Here is a 22,044-nt window from a genome sequence, read left to right on the forward strand (position 1 = left end):
ATTTCACTGCACCTATCATACCACTATGGCTGACCCTGTAAAACAACACATTTCACTGCACCTATCGTCCTACTATGGCTGACCCTGTAAAACAACACATTTCACTGCACCTATCATACTACTATGGCTGACCCTGTAAAACAACACATTTCACTGCACCTATCGTCCTACTATGGCTGACCCTGTAAAACAACACATTTCACTGCACCTATCATACTACTATGGCTGACCCTGTAAAACAACACATTTCACTGCACCTATCCGGTGTATGTGACAACATGTGTTATTTGTTATGGTTCCTCACCCTGAAAGCAGTTTAAAGGCCAGGAGACACTAATGCATGCTTTGGTTTTCTTTAAAGAGCCTCTACAAACTTCAGCTACCAACTTAACCACCACTAGCTAACCACTAATGGGAGTGGTGGTGGAGGTGCCGTAGCTAACCACTAATGGGAGTGGTGGTGGAGGTGCCATAGCTAACCACTAATGGGAGTGGTGGTGGAGGTGCCGTAGATAACCACTAATGGGAGTGGTGGTGGAGGTGCCGTAGCTAACCACTAATGGGAGTGGTGGTGGAGGTGCCATAGCTAACCACTAATGGGAGTGGTGGTGGAGGTGCCGTAGCTAACCACTAATGGGAGTGGAGGTGGAGGTGCCGTAGCTAACCACTAATGGGAGTGGTGGTGGAGGTGCCATAGCTAACCACTAATGGGAGTGGTGGTGGAGGTGCCATAGCTAACCACTAATGGGAGTGGTGGTGGAGGTGCCATAGCTAACCACTAATGGGAGTGGTGGTGGAGGTGCCACTAGCTAACCACTAATGGGAGTGGTGGTGGAGGTGCCGTAGCTAACCACTAATGGGAGTGGTGGTGGAGGTGCCGTAGCTAACCACTAATGGGAGTGGTGGTGGAGGTGCCGTAGCTAACCACTAATGGGAGTGGTGGTGGAGGTGCCATAGCTAACCACTAATGGGAGTGGTGGTGGAGGTGCCATAGCTAACCACTAATGGGAGTGGTGGTGGAGGTGCCGTAGCTAACCACTAATGGGAGTGGTGGTGGAGGTGCCGTAGCTAACCACTAATGGGAGTGGTGGTGGAGGTGCCATAGCTAACCACTAATGGGAGTGGTGGTGGAGGTGCCGTAGCTAACCACTAATGGGAGTGGTGGTGGAGGTGCCGTAGCTAACCACTAATGGGAGTGGTGGTGGAGGTGCCGTAGCTAACCACTAATGGGAGTGGTGGTGGAGGTGCCATAGCTAACCACTAATGGGAGTGGTGGTGGAAGTGCCATAGCTAACCACTAATGGGAGTGGAGGTGGAGGTGCCGTAGCTAACCACTAATGGGAGTGGTGGTGGAGGTGCCATAGCTAACCACTAATGGGAGTGGAGGTGGAGGTGCCGTAGCTAACCACTAATGGGAGTGGTGGTGGAGGTGCCACTAGCTAACCACTAATGGGAGTGGTGGTGGAGGTGCCGTAGCTAACCACTAATGGGAGTGGTGGTGGAGGTGCCACTAGCTAAACACTAATGGGAGTGGTGGTGGAGGTGCCATAGCTAACCACTAATGGGAGTGGTGGTGGAGGTGCCATAGCTAACCACTAATGGGAGTGGTGGTGGAGGTGCCATAGCTAACCACTAATGGGAGTGGTGGTGGAGGTGCCATAGCTAACCACTAATGGGAGTGGTGGTGGAGGTGCCACTAGCTAACCACTAATGGGAGTGGTGGTGGAGGTGCCGTAGCTAACCACTAATGGGAGTGGTGGTGGAGGTGCCGTAGCTAACCACTAATGGGAGTGGTGGTGGAGGTGCCGTAGCTAACCACTAATGGGAGTGATGGTGGAGGTGCCACTAGCTAACCACTAATGGGAGTGATGTCCATATTTACCCCAATTACATTGACTAACCGGTGCCCCCGCACATTGACTCGGTACCGGTACCCCCTGTATATAGCCTCGCTATTGTTATTTTTACTGCTGCTCTTTAATTATTTGTTACTTTTATTTCGTATTATTTTATATATATATATATAATTTTTTTTTTGGTATTCTTTCTTAAAACTGCATTGTTGGTTAAGGGCTTGTAAGTAAGCATTTCACTAAGGTCTACACCTGTTGTATTCGGCGCATGTGACAAATACAATTTGATTTGATGGTGGAGGTGCCACTAGCTAACCACTAATGGGAGTGGTGGTGGCATGAGGTGCTATGCCAACTGAAATCAACTCAATATTTGGTTTGATGTTACTTAAAGGTGATTTTGCCTTCTTTTAACAGACATATATATCCTTGTAGGTGACTCACGTCTAGAGCGGGTGTGGAGAGGAGGACGTGTGTGGACTGGCAGACGTCGGCGGCGTGCAGACTGTTGTGGTAGGCCACGTTACCATGGTAATGGTCTTCCAGGGTCATCACGTAGGTCACGAAGGTGTCGACGGGAATACGGAACGTCTTGAGGAGATCACGCTCCTACGGGGGTACAGGAGGGGTTAACACACACTGACACGCATTCATGAACACACACACACACACACATTCATGCAGAGCACCTACACATTCTCATCATACAGATACACACATCACACACACGTCTGTTTTACTAGTCTTGTGGGGACCAAAATAACCTAATCCTAACCTTAACCTTAATCCCAAACCTAACCCTAAAACTAAACCTAACCCCTAAACTCAAAATAGCCTTTTTCCTTATAGGGACCAGCAAAATGTCCCCACTTGTCAGAATGTTCCTTGTTTCACCATCCCTGTGAGGACTTCTGGTAAAACCAAAGCACACACACACACACAGTGTGGTGTCTACCTCCATGTACCTGGAAGATGGCGTACATGATGCAGCTGAGAGGTCTGCTGTTGGAGAACTCTGACACTCTGAAGATGTTGAAACTCCACTTGTCCAGGTCCTCCAGCTCCTTCACACACGCACACGCACACGCACACACACACACACACACACACACACACACACACACACACACACACACACACACACACACACACACACACACACACACACACACACACACACACACACAGGCAGGCAGACACATTAAGAGAGAGTGTGAAGCCTTGAGTGAGGTAATGAGCTGAGTCTAGTAACCTTGACTGATTGACTGAGAAGGTGTGTGTGTGTGTGTGTGTGTGTGTGTGTACGTATGTGTTATGGTGCGTGCCTTGCATACTTTACCCTGGCTAGCTGGTCCTCCTGTTCAGTGTTGACTCCAAAGCGTGGGACAGAAGAGCAGGACAGGGTGGAGCTGTGGGACAGTTTCCTCACTCCACTGATCTGGCTCATAGACTTCTCCTTTAGAGTAGGGGACGGCAGCTCTACCTCGTTGGGCCGGTCTAGGGTTAGAGACAACATAGACTTCTCCTTTAGAGTAGGGGACGGCAGCTCTACCTCGTTGGGCTGGTCTAGGGTTAGAGACAACATAGACTTCTCCTTTAGAGTAGGGGACGGCAGCTCTACCTCGTTGGGCCGGTCTAGGGTTAGAGACAACATAGACTTCTCCTTTAGAGTAGGGGACGGCAGCTCTACCTCGTTGGGCCGGTCTAGGGTTAGAGACAACATAGACTTCTCCTTTAGAGTAGGGGACGGCAGCTCTACCTCGTTGGGCCGGTCTAGGGTTAGAGACAACATAGACTTCTCCTTTAGAGTAGGGGACGGCAGCTCTACCTCGTTGGGCCGGTCTAGGGTTAGAGACAACATAGACTTCTCCTTTAGAGTAGGGGACGGCAGCTCTACCTCGTTGGGCCGGTCTAGGGTTAGAGACAACATAGACTTCTCCTTTAGAGTAGGGGACGGCAGCTCTACCTCGTTGGGCCGGTCTAGGGTTAGAGACAACATAGACTTCTCCTTTAGAGTAGGGGACGGCAGCTCTACCTCGTTGGGCCGGTCTAGGGTTAGAGACAACATAGACTTCTCCTTTAGAGTAGGGGACGGCAGCTCTACCTCGTTGGGCCGGTCTAGGGTTAGAGACAACATAGACTTCTCCTTTAGAGTAGGGGACGGCAGCTCTACCTCGTTGGGCCGGTCTAGGGTTAGAGACAACATAGACTTCTCCTTTAGAGTAGGGGACGGCAGCTCTACCTCGTTGGGCCGGTCTAGGGTTAGAGACAACATAGACTTCTCCTTTAGAGTAGGGGACGGCAGCTCTACCTCGTTGGGCCGGTCTAGGGTTAGAGACAACATAGACTTCTCCTTTAGAGTAGGGGACGGCAGCTCTACCTCGTTGGGCTGGTCTAGGGTTAGAGACACACATTCACAAACACACACGAGCGCAGGCACACTCAGATTTACCCAGGTCACAGAAATGTACGGGCGGCCAAGTACAGGTAGACAGGTATAGAGATGTAGAAAGGTATAGACAGGTATGAACAGACAGACAGGTATGGACAGACAGACCGGTATGAACAGACAGACATGAACAGACTGGTAAATACATAGACAGGTGAATTCAGGTGAATCCAGGTATGTACAGGTATATCCAGGTAGAGTACTCACCCATGAAGGTGCTGGAGATGTACTCAGACACTTGGTTACCAGAACGACTCATCTCTGATAGGTGAGACAGCTCCCTGTTTAACATCCTCTTAAACTGAGGGAGGGGAGGGAGGGAGGCGGGAGGGAGAGAGAGAGAGAGGGGGAGCAGTTTGAGGATGTTTTACTGTATGGTTAGTCAGTTCTACTGCTCATAAGTGTTGAAGCTGTGCTGAGATTCTATTGTTGTGTTGTGGTAGTACACTGTAGCTCAGTTGGTAGAGCATGGCGCTTGCAACGCCAGGGTTGTGGGTTCGTTTCCCACGGGGGGCCAGTATGAAAAAATGTATGCACTCACTAACTGTAAGTCGCTCTGGATAAGAGCGTCTGCTAAATGACTAAAATGTAAATGTTATATCATGGTTGTGTAGTGGTTATATCATGGTTGTGTTGCGGTTATATCATGGTTGTGTTGTGGTTATATCATGGTTGTGTTGCGGTTATATCATGGTTGTGTTGCGGTTATATCATGGTTGTGTTGTGGTTATACCATGGCGGTGTAGTGGTTATATCATGGTTGTGTAGTGGTTATATCATGGTTGTGTAGTGGTTATATCATGGTTGTGTTGTGGTTATATCATGGTTGTGTTGTGGTTATATCATGGCTATGTTGTGGTTATATCATGGCTGTGTTGTGGCTATATCATGGCTGTGTAGTGGTTATATCATGGTTGTGTAGTGGTTATATCATGGTTGTGTTGTGGTTCTATCATTGTTGTGTTGCGGTTCTATCATGGTTGTGTTGTGGTTCTATCATGGTTGTGTTGTGGTTCTACCATGGTCGTGTTGTGGTTCTATCATGGTTGTGTTGTGGTTCTATCATGGTCGTGTTGTGGTTATATCATGGTCGTGTTGTGGTTCTATCATGGTCGTCTTGTGGTTCTATCATGGTTGTGTTGTGGTTCTATCATGGTTGTGTTGTGGTTCTATTATGGTTGTGTTGTGGTTATGTCATGGTTGTGTTGTGGTTCTATCATGGTTGTGTTGTGGTTCTATCATGGTTGTGTTGTGGTTCTACCATGGTAGTACCTTGTTGGAGGCCATGTGGTTCTATCATGGTTGTGTTGTGGTTATATCATGGCTATGTTGTGGTTATATCACGGCTGTGTAGTGGTTATATCATGGTTGTGTAGTGGTTATATCATGGTTGTGTAGTGGTTATATCATGGTTGTGTAGTGGTTATATCATGGTTGTGTAGTGGTTATATCATGGTTGTGTTGCAGTTATATCATGTTGTGTAGTGGTTCTATCATGGTTGTGTTGTGGTTCTATCATGGTTGTGTTGTAGTTCTATCATGGTTGTGTAGTGGTTATATCATGGTTGTGTAGTGGTTATATAATGGTTATATAATGGTCGTGTTGTGGTTATATCATGGTCGTGTTGTGGTTCTATCATGGTCGTCTTGTGGTTCTATCATGGTCATGTTGTGGTTCTATCATGGTTGTGTTGTGGTTCTATCATGGTTGTGTAGTGGTTCTATCATGGTTGTGTAGTGGTTCTATCATGGTTGTGTAGTGGTTCTATCATGGTTGTGTTGTGGTTATGTCATGGTTGTGTTGTGGTTCTACCATGGTTGTGTTGTGGTTCTACCATGGTTGTGTTGTGGTTCTATCATGGTTGTGTAGTGGTTATATCATGGTTGTGTAGTGGTTCTATCATGGTTGTGTTGTGGTTCTATCATGGTTGTGTTGTGGTTCTATCATGGTTGTGTTGTGGTTCTATCATGGTTGTGTTGTGGTTATGTCATGGTTGTGTTGTGGTTCTATCATGGTTGTGTAGTGGTTATATCATGGTTGTGTAGTGGTTCTATCATGGTTGTGTAGTGGTTCTATCATGGTTGTGTTGTGGTTATGTCATGGTTGTGTTGTGGTTCTACCATGGTTGTGTTGTGGTTCTACCATGGTTGTGTTGTGGTTCTATCATGGTTGTGTAGTGGTTATATAATGGTTGTGTAGTGGTTCTATCATGGTTGTGTGGTGGTTCTATCATGGTAGTGTTGTGGTTCTATCATGGTTGTGTTGTGGTTCTATCATGGTTGTGTTGTGGTTCTGTCATGGTTGTGTTGTGGTTCTATCATGGTTGTGTTGTGGTTCTATCATGGTTGTGTTGTGGTTCTATCATAGTTGTGTAGTGGTTCTATCATGGTTGTGTTGTGGTTCTATCATGGTTGTGTTGTGGTTATGTCCTGGTTGTGTTGTGGTTATGTCATGGTTGTGTTGTGGTTCTGTCATGGTTGTGTTGTGGTTCTGTCATGGTTGTGTTGTGGTTCTGTCATGGTTGTGTTGTGGTTCTATCATGGTTGTGTAGTGGTTCTATCATGGTTGTGTAGTGGTTCTACCATGGTTGTGTAGTGGTTCTACCATGGTTGTGTAGTGGTTATGTCATGGTTGTGTTGTGGTTCTATCATGGTTGTGTAGTGGTTCTATCATGGTTGTGTAGTGGTTATATCATGGTTGTGTAGTGGTTCTATCATGGTTGTGTTGTGGTTATGTCATGGTTGTGTTGTGGTTCTACCATGGTTGTGTTGTGGTTCTACCATGGTTGTGTTGTGGTTCTACCATGGTTGTGTAGTGGTTATATCATGGTTGTGTAGTGGTTCTATCATGGTTGTGTTGTGGTTCTATCATGGTAGTGTTGTGGTTCTATTATGGTTGTGTTGTGGTTCTATCATGGTTGTGTTGTGGTTCTGTCATGGTTGTGTTATGGTTGTGTTGTGGTTCTGTCATGGTTGTGTTGTGGTTCTGTCATGGTTGTGTTGTGGTTCTGTCATGGTTGTGTTGTGGTTCTATCATGGTTGTGTAGTGGTTCTATCATGGTTGTGTAGTGGTTCTACCATGGTTGTGTAGTGGTTCTACCATGGTTGTGTAGTGGTTATGTCATGGTTGTGTTGTGGTTCTATCATGGTTGTGTAGTGGTTCTATCATGGTTGTGTAGTGGTTATATCATGGTTGTGTAGTGGTTCTATCATGGTTGTGTTGTGGTTATGTCATGGTTGTGTTGTGGTTCTACCATGGTTGTGTTGTGGTTCTACCATGGTAGTACCTTGTTGGAGGCCATGTCGCTGACAGAGCGGTGAGTCTGGATGGTCTCTAGCTGATCCAGACACCAGTCCAGCTCCTCCAGAGTGTCTGTAGCCAGCTGCTCATACTGTTGATCTGATAGAGCTGCTCTGGGGTTGTGGGGCACCACACCACCCAGTGGAGACCTCCTGTGGACAGACAGGGAATTACACCAACCAGTTAAAAATCGACGGGGGTTACCGTAGTTTGATTTTGCCTGGGAGTGAAGTTCAGACTGAGTATTAAATATCGGTGTTGTTTGAGGCCCATTGAAAAGTGGTAGTAAATGTAACCTATTACTATCATTAGCGTTATTTGGCTAGTTGAGGTAGACAGACAGCGAGTTACAACAACAACATTTTTTACAAGTCACATATCACATCAGTTATCAGTTACAAACCAGTTACATGAAAAACACACATTTTAATTGGCTAGCTAACTGGGTAAGTGAGGTAGGAAACTCCAAACAATCAAATGGCATCCCTATGGGGCCCTGGTCCAAAGTAGTGCACTATATGGCAGCCCTATGGGGCCCTGGTCCAAAGTAGTGCACTATTTGGCAGCCCTACGGGGCCCTGGTCCAAAGTAGTGCACTATATGGCAGCCCTACGGGGCCCTGGTCCAAAGTAGTGCACTATTTGGCAGCCCTATGGGGCCCTGGTCCAAAGTAGTGCACTATATGGCAGCCCTACGGGGCCCTGGTCCAAAGTAGTGGACTATATGGCATCCCTACGGGGCCCTGGTCCAAAGTAGTGCACTATATGGCAGCCCTACGGGGCCCTGGTCCAAAGTAGTGCACTATATGGCATCCCTACGGGGCCCTGGTCCAAAGTAGTGCACTATATGGCAGCCCTATGGGGCCCTGGTCCAAAGTAGTGCACTATATGGCAGCCCTATGGGGCCCTGGTCCAAAGTAGTGCACTATTTGGCAGCCCTATGGGGCCCTGGTCCAAAGTAGTGCACTATTTGGCAGCCCTATGGGGCCCTGGTCCAAAGTAGTGCACTATTTGGCAGCCCTATGGGGCCCTGGTCCAAAGTAGTGCACTATTTGGCAGCCCTATGGGGCCCTGGTCCAAAGTAGTGCACTATATGGCAGCCCTATGGGGCCCTGGTCCAAAGTAGTGCACTATATGGCAGCCCTATGGGGCCCTGGTCCAAAGTAGTGCACTATATGGCAGCCCTACGGGGCCCTGGTCCAAAGTAGTGCACTATATGGCAGCCCTACGGGGCCCTGGTCCAAAGTAGTGCACTATATGGCATCCCTACGGGGCCCTGGTCCAAAGTAGTGCACTATATGGCAGCCCTATGGGGCCCTGGTCCAAAGTAGTGCACTATATGGCAGCCCTATGGGGCCCTGGTCCAAAGTAGTGCACTATTTGGCAGCCCTATGGGGCCCTGGTCCAAAGTAGTGCACTATTTGGCAGCCCTATGGGGCCCTGGTCCAAAGTAGTGCACTATTTGGCAGCCCTATGGGGCCCTGGTCCAAAGTAGTGCACTATTTGGCAGCCCTATGGGGCCCTGGTCCAAAGTAGTGCACTATTTGGCAGCCCTATGGGGCCCTGGTCCAAAGTAGTGCACTATATGGCAGCCCTATGGGGCCCTGGTCCAAAGTAGTGCACTATATGGCAGCCCTACGGGGCCCTGGTCCAAAGTAGTGCACTATATGGCAGCCCTACGGGGCCCTGGTCCAAAGTAGTGCACTATATGGCAGCCCTACGGGGCCCTGGTCCAAAGTAGTGCACTATATGGCAGCCCTACGGGGCCCTGGTCCAAAGTAGTGCACTATATGGCAGCCCTATGGGGCCCTGGTCCAAAGTAGTGCACTATATGGCAGCCCTACGGGGCCCTGGTCCAAAGTAGTGCACTATATGGCAGCCCTATGGGGCCCTGGTCCAAAGTAGTGCACTATATGGCAGCCCTATGGGGCCCTGGTCCAAAGTAGTGCACTATACAGAGAATAGGACACCGTTTGGGACGCAGACCAACTGTTAGATGTTTGAATTGACAGGTGATAGGCGGTGAGCACTGACTTGACGGTTGGCGTGGAGATGTTGGCGAGGAGGGTGAAGTTGCTCCGTACCGAGCGCAGGCTGGCCAACACCTGGGCAAAGGGGGTAACAATGAAGTCTTCTCCTGCATGCCTGAGAGAGAGAGAGAGAGAGAGAGAGAGAGAGAGAGAGAGAGAGAGAGAGAGAGAGAGAGAGAGAGAGAGAGAGAGAGAGAGAGAGAGAGAGAGAGAGAGAGAGAGAGAGAGAGAGAAATAGAGAAACAGACAGAGAGAGAGAGAGAGAGAGAGAGACAGAGAGATTAATAAAGAGAGAGTATATTAGGATATGTAGTTATGCTAATGACAATTAGCCAATGGTTTGACTCATACACACACTAACACTCTTCCTCCCCCCTCCCCCCTCCCCCCTCTCACCCTTCGCTGGCGATAGAGTTGCGTGAGACTGAGTTTTTGGGCGACATGTCGTAGTCCGAGTCTGACCGGTAGAGGAAGGACTCTCGTCGCCCCCCCTGGGGGAAGGAAGGGTGCAGGGTCAGGCTGGGACTCTGGCAGCTCTGGGAGCCAAGAGGGGTATGGCCCGGAGACACCCCGTTCTCCAGCTCACTGAGGGGACAGACATTATTACTACTATTATATTATGACAAACCATTCTCCACCTGGAAACTAGAGAAGGGGGGGAGTAGAGTGACCAACTGGGTGATTTTGCAGGACGGTGTAGCCTACATGAATACAACATGTTGGCCGAGTTCTTCACGTTTTAGCAGTATTTGTATTTATTATGGATCCCCATTAGCTTTAAAATTGTATAACTGCCTTAATTTTGCTGGACCCCAGGAAGAGTAGAGTAGCTGCTGCCTTGGCAGCTACTCTTCCTGGGATTTATTATGGATCCCCATTAGGTCCTGCCAAGGCAGCAGCTACTCTTCCTGGGATTTATTATGGATCCCCATTAGGTCCTGCCAAGGCAGCAGCTACTCTTCCTGGGATTTATTATGGATCCCCATTAGGTCCTGCCAAGGCAGCAGCTACTCTTCCTGGGGTTTATTATGGATCCCCATTAGGTCCTGCCAAGGCAGCAGCTACTCTTCCTGGGGTCCAGCAAAATGAAGGCAGTTCATACAATTTTAAAAACATTACAATACATTCACTGATTTCACAACACACTGTGTGCCCTCAGGCCCCTACTCCACCACTACCACATATCTACAGTACAAAAATCTGTGTGTATAGTGCGTATGTTATTGTGTGTGTGTGTGTGTGTCTGTGCCTGTGTATGTGTTGCTTCACAGTCCCCGCTGTTCCACAACGTGCATTTTTCATTTTCCTGCTTGCATCAGGTACTTGATGTGGAATAGAGTTCCATGTAGTCATTGTCCAGTGAATTGTCCAAACTGCATCTGCATGTCAATCATTTGATCTCAATCCGTTTTATGGGAACATGCATTTAGATCTCCCTCAATTACTGTTTGGTGAGAACATTAGAGCAGATGATGTTAACAAAACTATACAAGCCTTCCTGTGTTATGTTTCAATCAAAGCCCATTCTGCCTAGTGGCGCGCGTTGTTGAGTTGTAGCCCATGATAATGTTTTAGGGGACCGTTCAGCTAAACCATCCTAAAATCTCATAAGAAATGAGTTGGTGTTTTTGGTGTAACAGTAACGTTATACTGTGCTATTATACTCGGTTCTGTTATGTAGAATACTAATGAATCATTGTGATCTTCCAAGACGTTGACCTCGGCTACCGAGGTAAAATTAGTTTTATATTGGATAGTCGGTGGATATTTGGTTCTCTCTCCTCAATAGCTGTTGAACCAAGCATGCCATGACTATGAAGATGGTCGATTCTGAATCAGGGGTGGATGGAGAACAATCCACACCTTTTAAAATAAAGTAAAATAAAACACGATTTCAGATTTCATTCTTCAATAGCTCTTACACAAAGGGTGCCATGACTATGTTAATGATACGTTCTGAATTGGGGGAGGATGGACAAAATCCACGGCTTTAAGGGACAAAGGGACAAAATGTGGGAGAGAGAGAGAGAGAGAGAGAGAGAGAGAGAGAGAGAGAGAGAGAGAGAGAGAGAGAGAGAGAGAGAGAGAGAGAGAGAGAGAGAGAGAGAGAGAGAGAGAGAGAGAGAGAGAGAGAGAGAGAGAGAGAGAGAGAGAGAGAGAGAGAGAGAGAGAGAGAGAGAGGACTAGGTTTACAATGCTACTCAGGTCAACAACACTACATGGAAGTATAGTTCTAAATGTGGATGGTGGTGTGTGTTACCTGTCTGCGTCTGGATGGTGGTGTGTGTTACCTGTCTGCGTCTGGATGGTGGTGTGTGTTACCTGTCTGCGTCTGGATGGTGGTGTGTGTTACCTGTCTGCGTCTGGATGGTGGTGTGTGTTACCTGTCTGCGTCTGCAGGTGTGATGGCTATGCGTGGTGGAATGCAGAGGGGCAGGGACGTGGGGCGTGGCATGTTACTCAGGATCTCAGGTGACCGTGTCCTGTCTCGGGGGCGGAGCCAACACGGAACCTGAATGGACGATAGGATTGATTGATTAACCAGGTAACCAATATAATTGATTTTATTAAACCAGGTAAGTCTCTTGTGCAATATTAGCCTGATAGGAACCACAATAACCAAACTCTCTCTATGGCACACTCGCATTTGACACAGTGGTTGTGATACAACTGATATTTTTGTAATACATAGGAAAAAGTTGGTCAGCACAAAAATGTTCACACCACTATTGTGCCATGTCTCCAAAACACTTGTGCAATTATCTTTGTGCAGAAAACTCTCGGTTGAATCACTAGTAACTGTTGTGCGTTGTACAACTTGATTGTGTATTGCACTGCTGATGAAATCCAAAGCACACAAAGTTTCTGCTGTAAAAACAATATAGTTTTCTTTCTACTGTTACCTGCAAACTGGAGGCCAGCCTCCTGCTCCTCCCCATGCGTAGCTCCGCCCCCAGAGTGGCTCCTGACGTATAGGAGCTGCTGTAGAGCCCTGGTTCCGCCTTCTCAGCACAGTCTGACGATTCAGTGTCATTATCCTGGGGAAAGAAAGAGAGGGATGGGGATAGAGATAGAGAGAAAGAAGATGAGATATGAAATATTACTGTACAGTTGAAGTCGGAAGTTTACATACACCTTAGCCAAATACATTTAAACTCAGTTTTTCACAATTCCTGACATTTAATCCTAGTAAAAATTCCCTGTCTTAGGTCAGTTAGGATCACCACTATATTTTAAGAATGTGAAATGTCAGAATAATAGTAGAGAGAATGATTTATTTCAGCTTTTATTTCTTTCATCACATTCCCAGTGGGTCAGAAGTTTACATACACTCAATTAGTATTTGGTAGCATTGCCTTTAAATTGTTTAACTTGGGTCAAACGTTTCAGGTAGCCTTCCACAAGCTTCCCACAATAAGTTGGGTGAATTTTGGCCCATTCCTCCTGACAGAGCTGGTGTAACTGAGTCAGGTTTGTAGGCCTCCTTGCTCGCACACGCTTTTCAGTTCTGCCCACAAATAGGATTGAGGTCAGGGCTTTGTGATGGCCACACCAATACCTTGACTTTGTTGTCCTTAAGCCATTTTGCCACAACTTTGGAAGTATGCTTGGGGTCATTGTCCATTTGGAAGACCCATTTGCGACCAAGCTTTAAACTTCCTGACTGATGTCTTGAGATGTTGCTTCAATATATCCACATAATTTTCCTTCCTCATGATGCCATCTATTTTGTGAAGTGCACCAGTCCCTCCTGCAGCAAAGCACCCCCACAGCATGATGCTGCCAACCCCGTGCTTCACGGTTGGGATGGTGTTCTTCGGCTTGCAAGCTACCCCCTTTTTCCTCCAAACATAACGATGGTCATTATGGCCAGACAGTTCTATTTTTGTTTCATCAGACCAGAGGACATTTCTCCAAAAAGTACGATCTTTGTCCCCATGTGCAGTTGAAAACCGTAGTCTGGCTTTTCTATGGTGGTTTTGGAGCAGTGGCTTCTTCCTTGCTGAGCGGCCTTTCAGGTTATGTCGATATAGGACTCGTTTTACTGTGGATATAGATACTTTTATACCTGTTTCCTCCAGCATCTTCACAAGGTCCTTTGCTGTTGTTCTGGGATTGATTTGCACTTTTCGCACCAAAGTAAGATCATCTCTAGGAGACAGAACGCGTCTCCTTCCTGAGTGGTATGATGGCTGTGTGGTCCCATGGTGTTTATACTTGCGTACTATTGTTTGTACAGATGAACGTGGTACCTTCAGGCGTTTGTAAATTGCTCCCAAGGATGAACCAGACTTGGCTGATTTCTTTTGATTTTCCCATGATGTCAAGTAAAGAGGCACTGAGTTTGAAGGTAGGCCTTGAAATACATCCACAGGTACACCTCCAATTGACTCAAATGATGCCTATCAGAAGCTTCTAAAGCCATGACATCGTTTTCTGGAATTTTCCAAGCTGTTTAAAGGCACAGTCAACTTAGTGTATGTAAACTTCTGACCCACTGGAATTGTGATACAGTGAATTATATGTGAAATAATCTGTCTGTAAACAATTGTTGGAAAAATTACTTGTGTCATGCACAAAGTAGATGTCCTAACTGACTTGCCAAAACTATAGTTTGTTAACAAGAACGTTTTAATGACTCCAACCTAAGTGTATGTAAACTTCCGACTTCAACTGTATATATTCTTCACAGTTCTTCACCATATTTGGCCATAGGGTGGCACACATCCAGAAGTCAATTTACTGACTGACAGGAAGCATAGAGGGTAATGTTATGTGAATGACAGGAAGCATAGAGGGTAATATTACTGAATGACAGGAAGCATAAAAGGTAATATTACTGAATGACAGGAAGCATAGAGGGTAATGTTATGTGAATGACAGGAAGCATAGAGGGTAATGTTACTGAATGACAGGAAGCATAAAAGGTAATATTACTGAATGACAGGAAGCATAGAGGGTAATGTTATGTGAATGACAGGAAGCATAGAGGGTAATGTTACTGAATGACAGGAAGCATAGAGGGTAATGTTATGTGAATGACAGGAAGCATAGAGGGTAATATTACTGAATGACAGGAAGCATAGAGGGTAATGTTATGTGAATGACAGGAAGTATAGAGGGTAATATTACTGAATGACAGGAAGCATAAAAGGTAATATTACTGAATGACAGGAAGCATAGAGGGTAATGTTATGTGAATGACAGGAAGCATAGAGGGTAATGTTACTGAATGACAGGAAGCATAGAGGGTAATGTTATGTGAATGACAGGAAGCATAGAGGGTAATATTACTGAATGACAGGAAGCATAGAGGGTAATGTTATGTGAATGACAGGAAGTATAGAGGGTAATATTACTGAATGACAGGAAGCATAGAGGGTAATGTTACTGAATGACAGGAAGCAGAGGGTAATGTTACTGAATGACAGGAAGCATAGAGGGTAATATTACTGAATGACAGGAAGCATAGAGGGTAATGTTACTGAATGACAGGAAGCATAGAGGGTAATGTTACTGAATGACAGGACGCAAAGAGGGTAATGTTATGTGAATGACAGGAAGCATAGAGGGTAATGTTACTGAATGACAGGAAGCATAGAGGGTAATATTACTGAATGACAGGAAGCATAGAGGGTAATATTACTGAATGACAGGAAGCAGAGGGTAATGTTACTGAATGACAGGAAGCATAGAGGGTAATATTACTGAATGACAGGAAGCATAGAGGGTAATATTACTGAATGACAGGAAGCAGAGGGTAATGTTACTGAATGACAGGAAGCATAGAGGGTAATATTACTGAATGACAGGAAGCATAGAGGGTAATGTTACTGAATGACAGGAAGCATAGAGGGTAATGTTACTGAATGACAGGACGCATATAGGGTAATGTTACTGAATGACAGGAAGCATAGAGGGTAATGTTATGTGAATGACAGGAAGCAAAGAGGGTAATGTTATGTGAATGACAGGAAGCATAGAGGGTAATGTTATGTGAATGACAGGAAGCATAGAGGGTAATGTTAATGAATTTACATTTTAGTCATTTAGCAGACGCTCTTATCCAGAGCAACTTACAGTTAGTGAGTGCATACATTTTCCTACTGGCCCCCCGTGGGAAACGAACCCACAACCCTGGCGTTGCAAGCGCCATGCTCTACCAACTGAGCTACATCCCCCCGAATGACAGGAAACATAGAATGTAATGTTATGTGAATGACAGGAAGCATAGAATGTAATGTTACAGTGAGGGAAAAAAGTATTTGATCCCCTGCTGATTTTGTATGTTTTCCCACTGACAAAGACATGATCAGTCTATAATTTTAATGGTAGGTTTATTTGAACAGTGAGAGACAGAATAACAAACAAAAAAATCCAGAGAAACGCATGTAAAAAATATTATGAATTGATTTGCATTTTAATGAGGGAAATAAGTATTTGACCCCTCTGCAAAACATGACTTAGTACTTGGTGGCAAAACCCTTGGTGGCAATCACAGAGGTCAGACTTTTCTTGTAGTTGGCCACCAGGTTTGCACACATCTCAGGAGGGATTATGTCCCACTCCTCTTTGCAGATCTTCTCCAAGTCATTAAGGTTTCGAGCCTGACGTTTGGCAACTCGAACTTTCAGCTCCCTCTACAGATTTTCTATGGGATTAAGGTCTGGAGACTGGCTAGGCCACTCCAGGACCTTAATGTGCTTCTTCTTAAGCCACTCCTTTGTTGCCTTGGCCGTGTGTTTTGGGTCATTGTCATGCTGGAATACCCATCCACGACCCATTTTCAATGCCCTGGCTGAGGGAAGGAGGTTCTCACCCAATATTTGACGGTACATGGCCCTGTCCATCGTCCCTTTGATGCGGTGAAGTTGTCCTGTCCCCTTAGCAGAAAAACACCCCCAAAGCATAATGTTTCCACCTCCATGTTTGACGGTGGGGATGGTGTTCTTGGGGTCATAGGCAGCATTCCTCCTCCTCCAAACATGGCGAGTTGAGTTGATGCCAAAGAGCTCCATTTTGGTCTCATTTGACCACAACACTTTCACCCAGTTCTCCTCTGAATCATTCAGATGTTCATTGGCAAACTTCAGACGGGCCTGTATATGTGCTTTCTTGAGCAGGGGGACCTTGCGGGCGCTGCAGGATTTCAGTCCTTCACGGCGTAGTGTGTTACCAATTGTTTTCTTGGTGACTATGGTCCCAGCTGCCTTGAGATCATTGACAAGATCCTCCCGTGTAGTTCTGGGCTGATTCCTCACTGTTCTCATGATCATTGCAACCCCACGAGGTGAGATCTTGCATGGAGCCCCAGGCCGAGGGAGATTGACAGTTATTTTGTGTTTCTTTCATTTGCGAATAATCGCACCAACTGTTGTCACCTTCTCACCAAGCTGCTTGGCAATGGTCTTGTAGCCCATTCCAGCCTTGTGTAGGTCTACAATCTTGTCCCTGACATCCTTGGAGAGCTCTTTGGTCTTGGCCATGGTGGAGAGTTTAGAATCTGATTGATTGATTGCTTCTGTGGACAGGTGTCTTTTATACAGGTAACAAGCTGAAATTAGGAGCACTCCCTTTAAGAGTGTGCTCCTAATCTCAGCTCGTTACCTGTATAAAAGACACCTGGGAGCCAGAAATCTTTCTGATTGAGAGGGTGTCAAATATTTATTTCCCTCATTAAAAATGCAAATCAATTTATAACATTTTTGACATGTGTTTTTCTGGATTTTTGTTGTTGTTATTCTGTCTCTCACTGTTCAAATAAACCTACCATTAAAATTATAGACTAATCATTCCTTTGTCAGTGGGCAAACGTACAAAATCAGCAGGGATCAAATACTTTTTTCCCTCACTGTATGTGAATGACAGGAAGCATAGAATGTAATGTTATGTGAATAATAAATAAATTGGTCATTTAGCAGATGCTCTTATCCAGAGCGACTTACAGGAGCAATTAGGGTTAAGTGCCTTGCTCAAGGGCACATTGACAGATTTTTCACCTAGTCGGCTCGGGGATTAGAACCAGAGACCTTTCGGTTACTGGCACAACGCTCTTAACCACTAAGCTACCTGCCGCCCAATGACAGGAAGCATAGAATGTAATGTTATGTGAATGACAGGAAGCATTGAGGGTAATGTTATTATGTGAGCTCACTCAATAGAGATTTAGAGAGGCTGTATGCTGGTCTATGGCACCCCATATCTGTGTGTGTGTATGTGTTGTGTATAATCCCTCTACAGAGAGAGTGTGATCTGCACTGCAGCAGCGTAGCAACAGAACACTGGGGGAATGGAAGGCAGGCTGCTAGTTGCTAGGCAACAGTGTTCCATGTTCCATGCTACGTCTCTAGTTGTCCAGACCTACAGATGTGAAGAGATGCTTCACTGTTGTTATTGTAGAGGCTACACAGAACACACACGTTCTACTATCACAGACTGCAGCCTTGAGATCAGTGGACGGAAGGGAAACCCTCCATTAGGAAGAGAGACTCCTTAGACTGTAGTCCAGGGACACCCCAGTCAATAGATCTCTGAGCTGTGTGTTTACCCTACATACGTCTTTGTTTGTTTGTGTGTGTGTCCCTGTGTGTGTCCCTGTGTGTGTCCCTGTGTCCCTGTGTGTGTCCCTGTGTCCCTGTGTGTGTCCCTGTGTGTGTCCCTGTGTGTGTCCCTGTGTCCCTGTGTGTGTCCCTGTGTGTGTCCCTGTGTCCCTGTGTGTGTCCCTGTGTCCCTGTGTGTGTCCCTGTGTGTGTCCCTGTGTGTGTCCTTGTGTCCTTGTGTGTGTCCCTGTGTGTGTCCCTGTGTGTGTCCCTGTGTCCCTGTGTGTGTCCCTGTGTGTGTCCCTGTGTGTGTCCCTGTGTCCCTGTGTGTGTCCCTGTGTGTGTCCCTGTGTCCCTGTGTGTGTGTCCCTGTGTGTGTCCCTGTGTGTGTGTCCCTGTGTGTGTCCCTGTGTGTGTGTCCCTGTGTGTGTCCCTGTGTGTGTGTCCCTGTGTGTGTCCCTGTGTGTGTCCCTGTGTGTGTCCCTGTGTGTGTCCCTGTGTGTGTCCCTGTGTCCCTGTGTGTGTCCCTGTGTGTGTCCCTGTGTGTGTCCTTGTGTCCCTGTGTGTGTCCCTGTGTGTGTCCCTGTGTCCCTGTGTGTGTCCCTGTGTGTGTCCCTGTGTCCCTGTGTGTGTCCCTGTGTCCCTGTGTGTGTCCCTGTGTGTGTCCCTGTGTGTGTCCTTGTGTCCTTGTGTGTGTCCCTGTGTGTGTCCCTGTGTGTGTCCCTGTGTCCCTGTGTGTGTCCCTGTGTGTGTCCCTGTGTGTGTCCCTGTGTCCCTGTGTGTGTCCCTGTGTGTGTCCCTGTGTCCCTGTGTGTGTGTCCCTGTGTGTGTCCCTGTGTGTGTGTCCCTGTGTGTGTCCCTGTGTGTGTGTCCCTGTGTGTGTCCCTGTGTGTGTGTCCCTGTGTGTGTCCCTGTGTGTGTCCCTGTGTGTGTCCCTGTGTGTGTCCCTGTGTGTGTGTCCCTGTGTGTGTCCCTGTGTGTGTCCCTGTGTGTGTCCCTGTGTGTGTCCCTGTGTGTGTGTCCCTGTGTGTGTCCCTGTGTGTGTCCCTGTGTGTGTCCCTGTGTGTGTCCCTGTGTCCCTGTGTGTCCCTGTGTCCCTGTGTGTGTCCCTGTGTGTGTCCCTGTGTGTGTCCCTGTGTCCCTGTGTGTGTCCCTGTGTGTGTCCCTGTGTGTGTCCCTGTGTCCCTGTGTGTGTCCCTGTGTGTGTCCCTGTGTGTGTCCCTGTGTGTGTCCCTGTGTCCCTGTGTGTCCCTGTGTCCCTGTGTGTGTCCCTGTGTGTGTCCCTGTGTGTGTCCCTGTGTGTGTGTCCCTGTGTGTGTCCCTGTGTGTGTCCCTGTGTGTGTCCCTGTGTGTGTGTTACCTCCTCCTCTCCGGCCAGTGACAGACGCTGCACACTGCGGCTCTTCTTCATAGTGATTGGCTGATTGTTCTTTTTGGCCCCTCCCCCGGAGCGGACGGGACCAGAACCCAAGCAGCACAGCAGCTGGAGAGCCAGGACCAGAGGGGTCAGGGGTTACAGGTCAGGGGTTAGAGGTTAGGGGTCAGACCAGCCAGGGTCAGACCGGGCCACAACCACGGGTCACGCCCCCATCGGACTCAGCAGCCAATCACCACGCCCGACGCCTCAGTCCTCCTCAAGCTCCAATTGGCTGGAATCCTGGTTCCTCTAAAATCCCCAAATGTGTAATCCAGTGAGGTGGTGAGGTTAGTAATCCGCAATCCGATTGGTTGCTTGGAAACAGCGACGAACCCTCGCCATCCTCCGGATTTGTTCTGGAACCAGCAATCCTGTATCTGATTGGTTCGTTGGATTCGGGTTCCGTAGGTTCTGTGGGATGCGAAGCGCGACGCCTGCGTGTGATTGGTTCATCTGTGCAACGGAACACCAACATTTGTAGAATCCCAGCTCTGATTGGTTGAACGGTGCATCCCTGACATGACTGCCACTGTAACCCTGGTTTTGATTGGCCGGTGTATCAGACAACAGGTCAGTGTCCTGGAAGAAGAGGAACACAGTAGATAGAGAGCAGAGCATGACATTGGTAAAAACAGAAATATTAAAAACATAGTTTGCATCCCAAATTATAACCTATATAGTGCACTACTTTTGACCAGGATGCTAGAGTACTCCTTCTGACCAGGACTCATACTAAACTACTGTTAACGCTACGGATCACAGGCGGTTGGTGGCACCTTCATTGGGGAGGACAGGCTTGTGGTAATGGCTAGAGCGGAATAAGTGGAACGGTATCAAATACCTCAGTCACATGGTTTCCATTCCAGACATTATTATGAGCCGTCCTACCCTCAGCAGCCTCCACTGCTATGGATGCCCTACCTTCAGGCTATGCCCAAACCCTACACCCCAACCCGAGCACTCCGTTCTACCACCCCTGGTCTCTTGGTCCTCCCTCGCCTACGGGACGGCAGCTCCCACTCAGCCCAGTCAAAGCTCTTCTGTGTCCTGGCACCCCAATAGTGGAACAAGCTTCTCCCTAACATCAGGATAGCGGAGTCCCTGCCCATCTTCCAAAAACATCTGAAACCTTAACCTCTTCAAAGAGTATGTAACACAAGACATCTCAGTCTTCTCATCAGAAACACACACACACACACACACACACACACACACACACACACACACACACACACACACAGTGATGACACAGAATCACGCAACCAGACACACAGACACACACCAAACACCTTGACACACAGACACAATGACATGAATCCAGAGAACGCAGGCAGGGACACGCCCACACCATCCTGAGGCAGCTAACTATACCCAATATAGCATCGCCATGTAGCTAGCAAGCCTCCACAATACAGCATCACCATGTAGCTAGCAAGCCTCCACAATACAGCATCACCATGGAGCTAGCTAGCCTCCACAATACAGCATCACCATGTAGCTAGCTAGCCTCCACAATACAGCATCACCATGTAGCTAGCTAGCCTCCACAATACAGCATCACCATGTAGTTAGCTAGCCTCCACAATACAGCATCACCATGTAGCTACCTAGCCTCCACAATACAGCATCACCATGTAGCTAGCTAGCCTCCACAATACAGCATCACCATGTAGCTAGCTAGCCTCCACAATACAGCATCACCATGTAGTTAGAGTGCTTCCACAATACAGCATCACCATGTAGCTAGCTAGCCTCCACAATACAGCATCACCATGTAGCTAGCAAGCCTCCACAATACAGCATCACCATGTAGCTAGCTAGCCTCCACAATACAGCATCACCATGTAGCTAGCTAGCCTCCACAATACAGCATCACCATGTAGCTAGCTAGCCTCCACAATACAGCATCACCATGTAGCTAGCTAGCCTCCACAATACAGAATCACCATGTAGCTAGCTAGCCTCCACAATACAGCATCACCATGTAGCTAGCTAGCCTCCACAATACAGCATCACCATGGAGCTAGCTAGCCTCCACAATACAGCATCACCATGTAGCTAGCTAGCCTCCACAATACAGCATCACCATGTAGCTAGCTAGCCTCCACAATACAGCATCACCATGTAGCTAGCTAGCCTCCACAATGCAGCATCACCATGTAGCTAGCTAGCCTCCACAATACAGCATCACCATGTAGCTAGCTAGCCTCCACCATACAGCATCACCATGTAGCTATCTAGCCTCCACAATGCAGCATCACCATGTAGCTAGCTAGCCTCCACAATACAGCATCACCATGGAGCTAGCTAGCCTCCACAATACAGCATCACCATGTAGCTAGCTAGCCTCCACAATACAGCATCACCATGTAGCCTCCATCCATTCTGCTATTATTATACCCACACCATAGACACACAACATAGACGGGGGGGGCAGTATGAAAATGTATGCACT

The 22,044-nt window shown here is 47.3% G+C and overlaps 1 protein-coding gene across 1 annotated transcript in view; it reads right to left on the reverse strand.

The window, feature by feature from the left end:
* Window positions 1-22,044, reverse strand: part of LOC311120509 (3',5'-cyclic-AMP phosphodiesterase 4B-like) — a gene marked incomplete at both ends in the record, with an annotated part of 36,573 nt that overhangs the window by 10,262 nt on the left and 4,267 nt on the right. Inside the window, 10 exons of the mRNA XM_084195094.1 lie at window positions 2,298-2,462; window positions 2,819-2,917; window positions 3,193-3,350; window positions 4,510-4,603; window positions 7,590-7,755; window positions 9,637-9,747; window positions 10,029-10,217; window positions 12,017-12,144; window positions 12,536-12,670; window positions 19,533-19,655. Of these exons, the coding sequence (XP_084051220.1) occupies window positions 2,298-2,462; window positions 2,819-2,917; window positions 3,193-3,350; window positions 4,510-4,603; window positions 7,590-7,755; window positions 9,637-9,747; window positions 10,029-10,217; window positions 12,017-12,144; window positions 12,536-12,670; window positions 19,533-19,655 (1,368 nt within the window). The remainder of the gene's footprint in view (window positions 1-2,297; window positions 2,463-2,818; window positions 2,918-3,192; window positions 3,351-4,509; window positions 4,604-7,589; window positions 7,756-9,636; window positions 9,748-10,028; window positions 10,218-12,016; window positions 12,145-12,535; window positions 12,671-19,532; window positions 19,656-22,044) is intronic.

This window comes from Coregonus lavaretus (assembly GCF_964263955.1).
Source record: "Coregonus lavaretus genome assembly, contig: HAP1_SCAFFOLD_47, whole genome shotgun sequence".
Classification (NCBI taxonomy): domain Eukaryota; kingdom Metazoa; phylum Chordata; class Actinopteri; order Salmoniformes; family Salmonidae; genus Coregonus; species Coregonus lavaretus.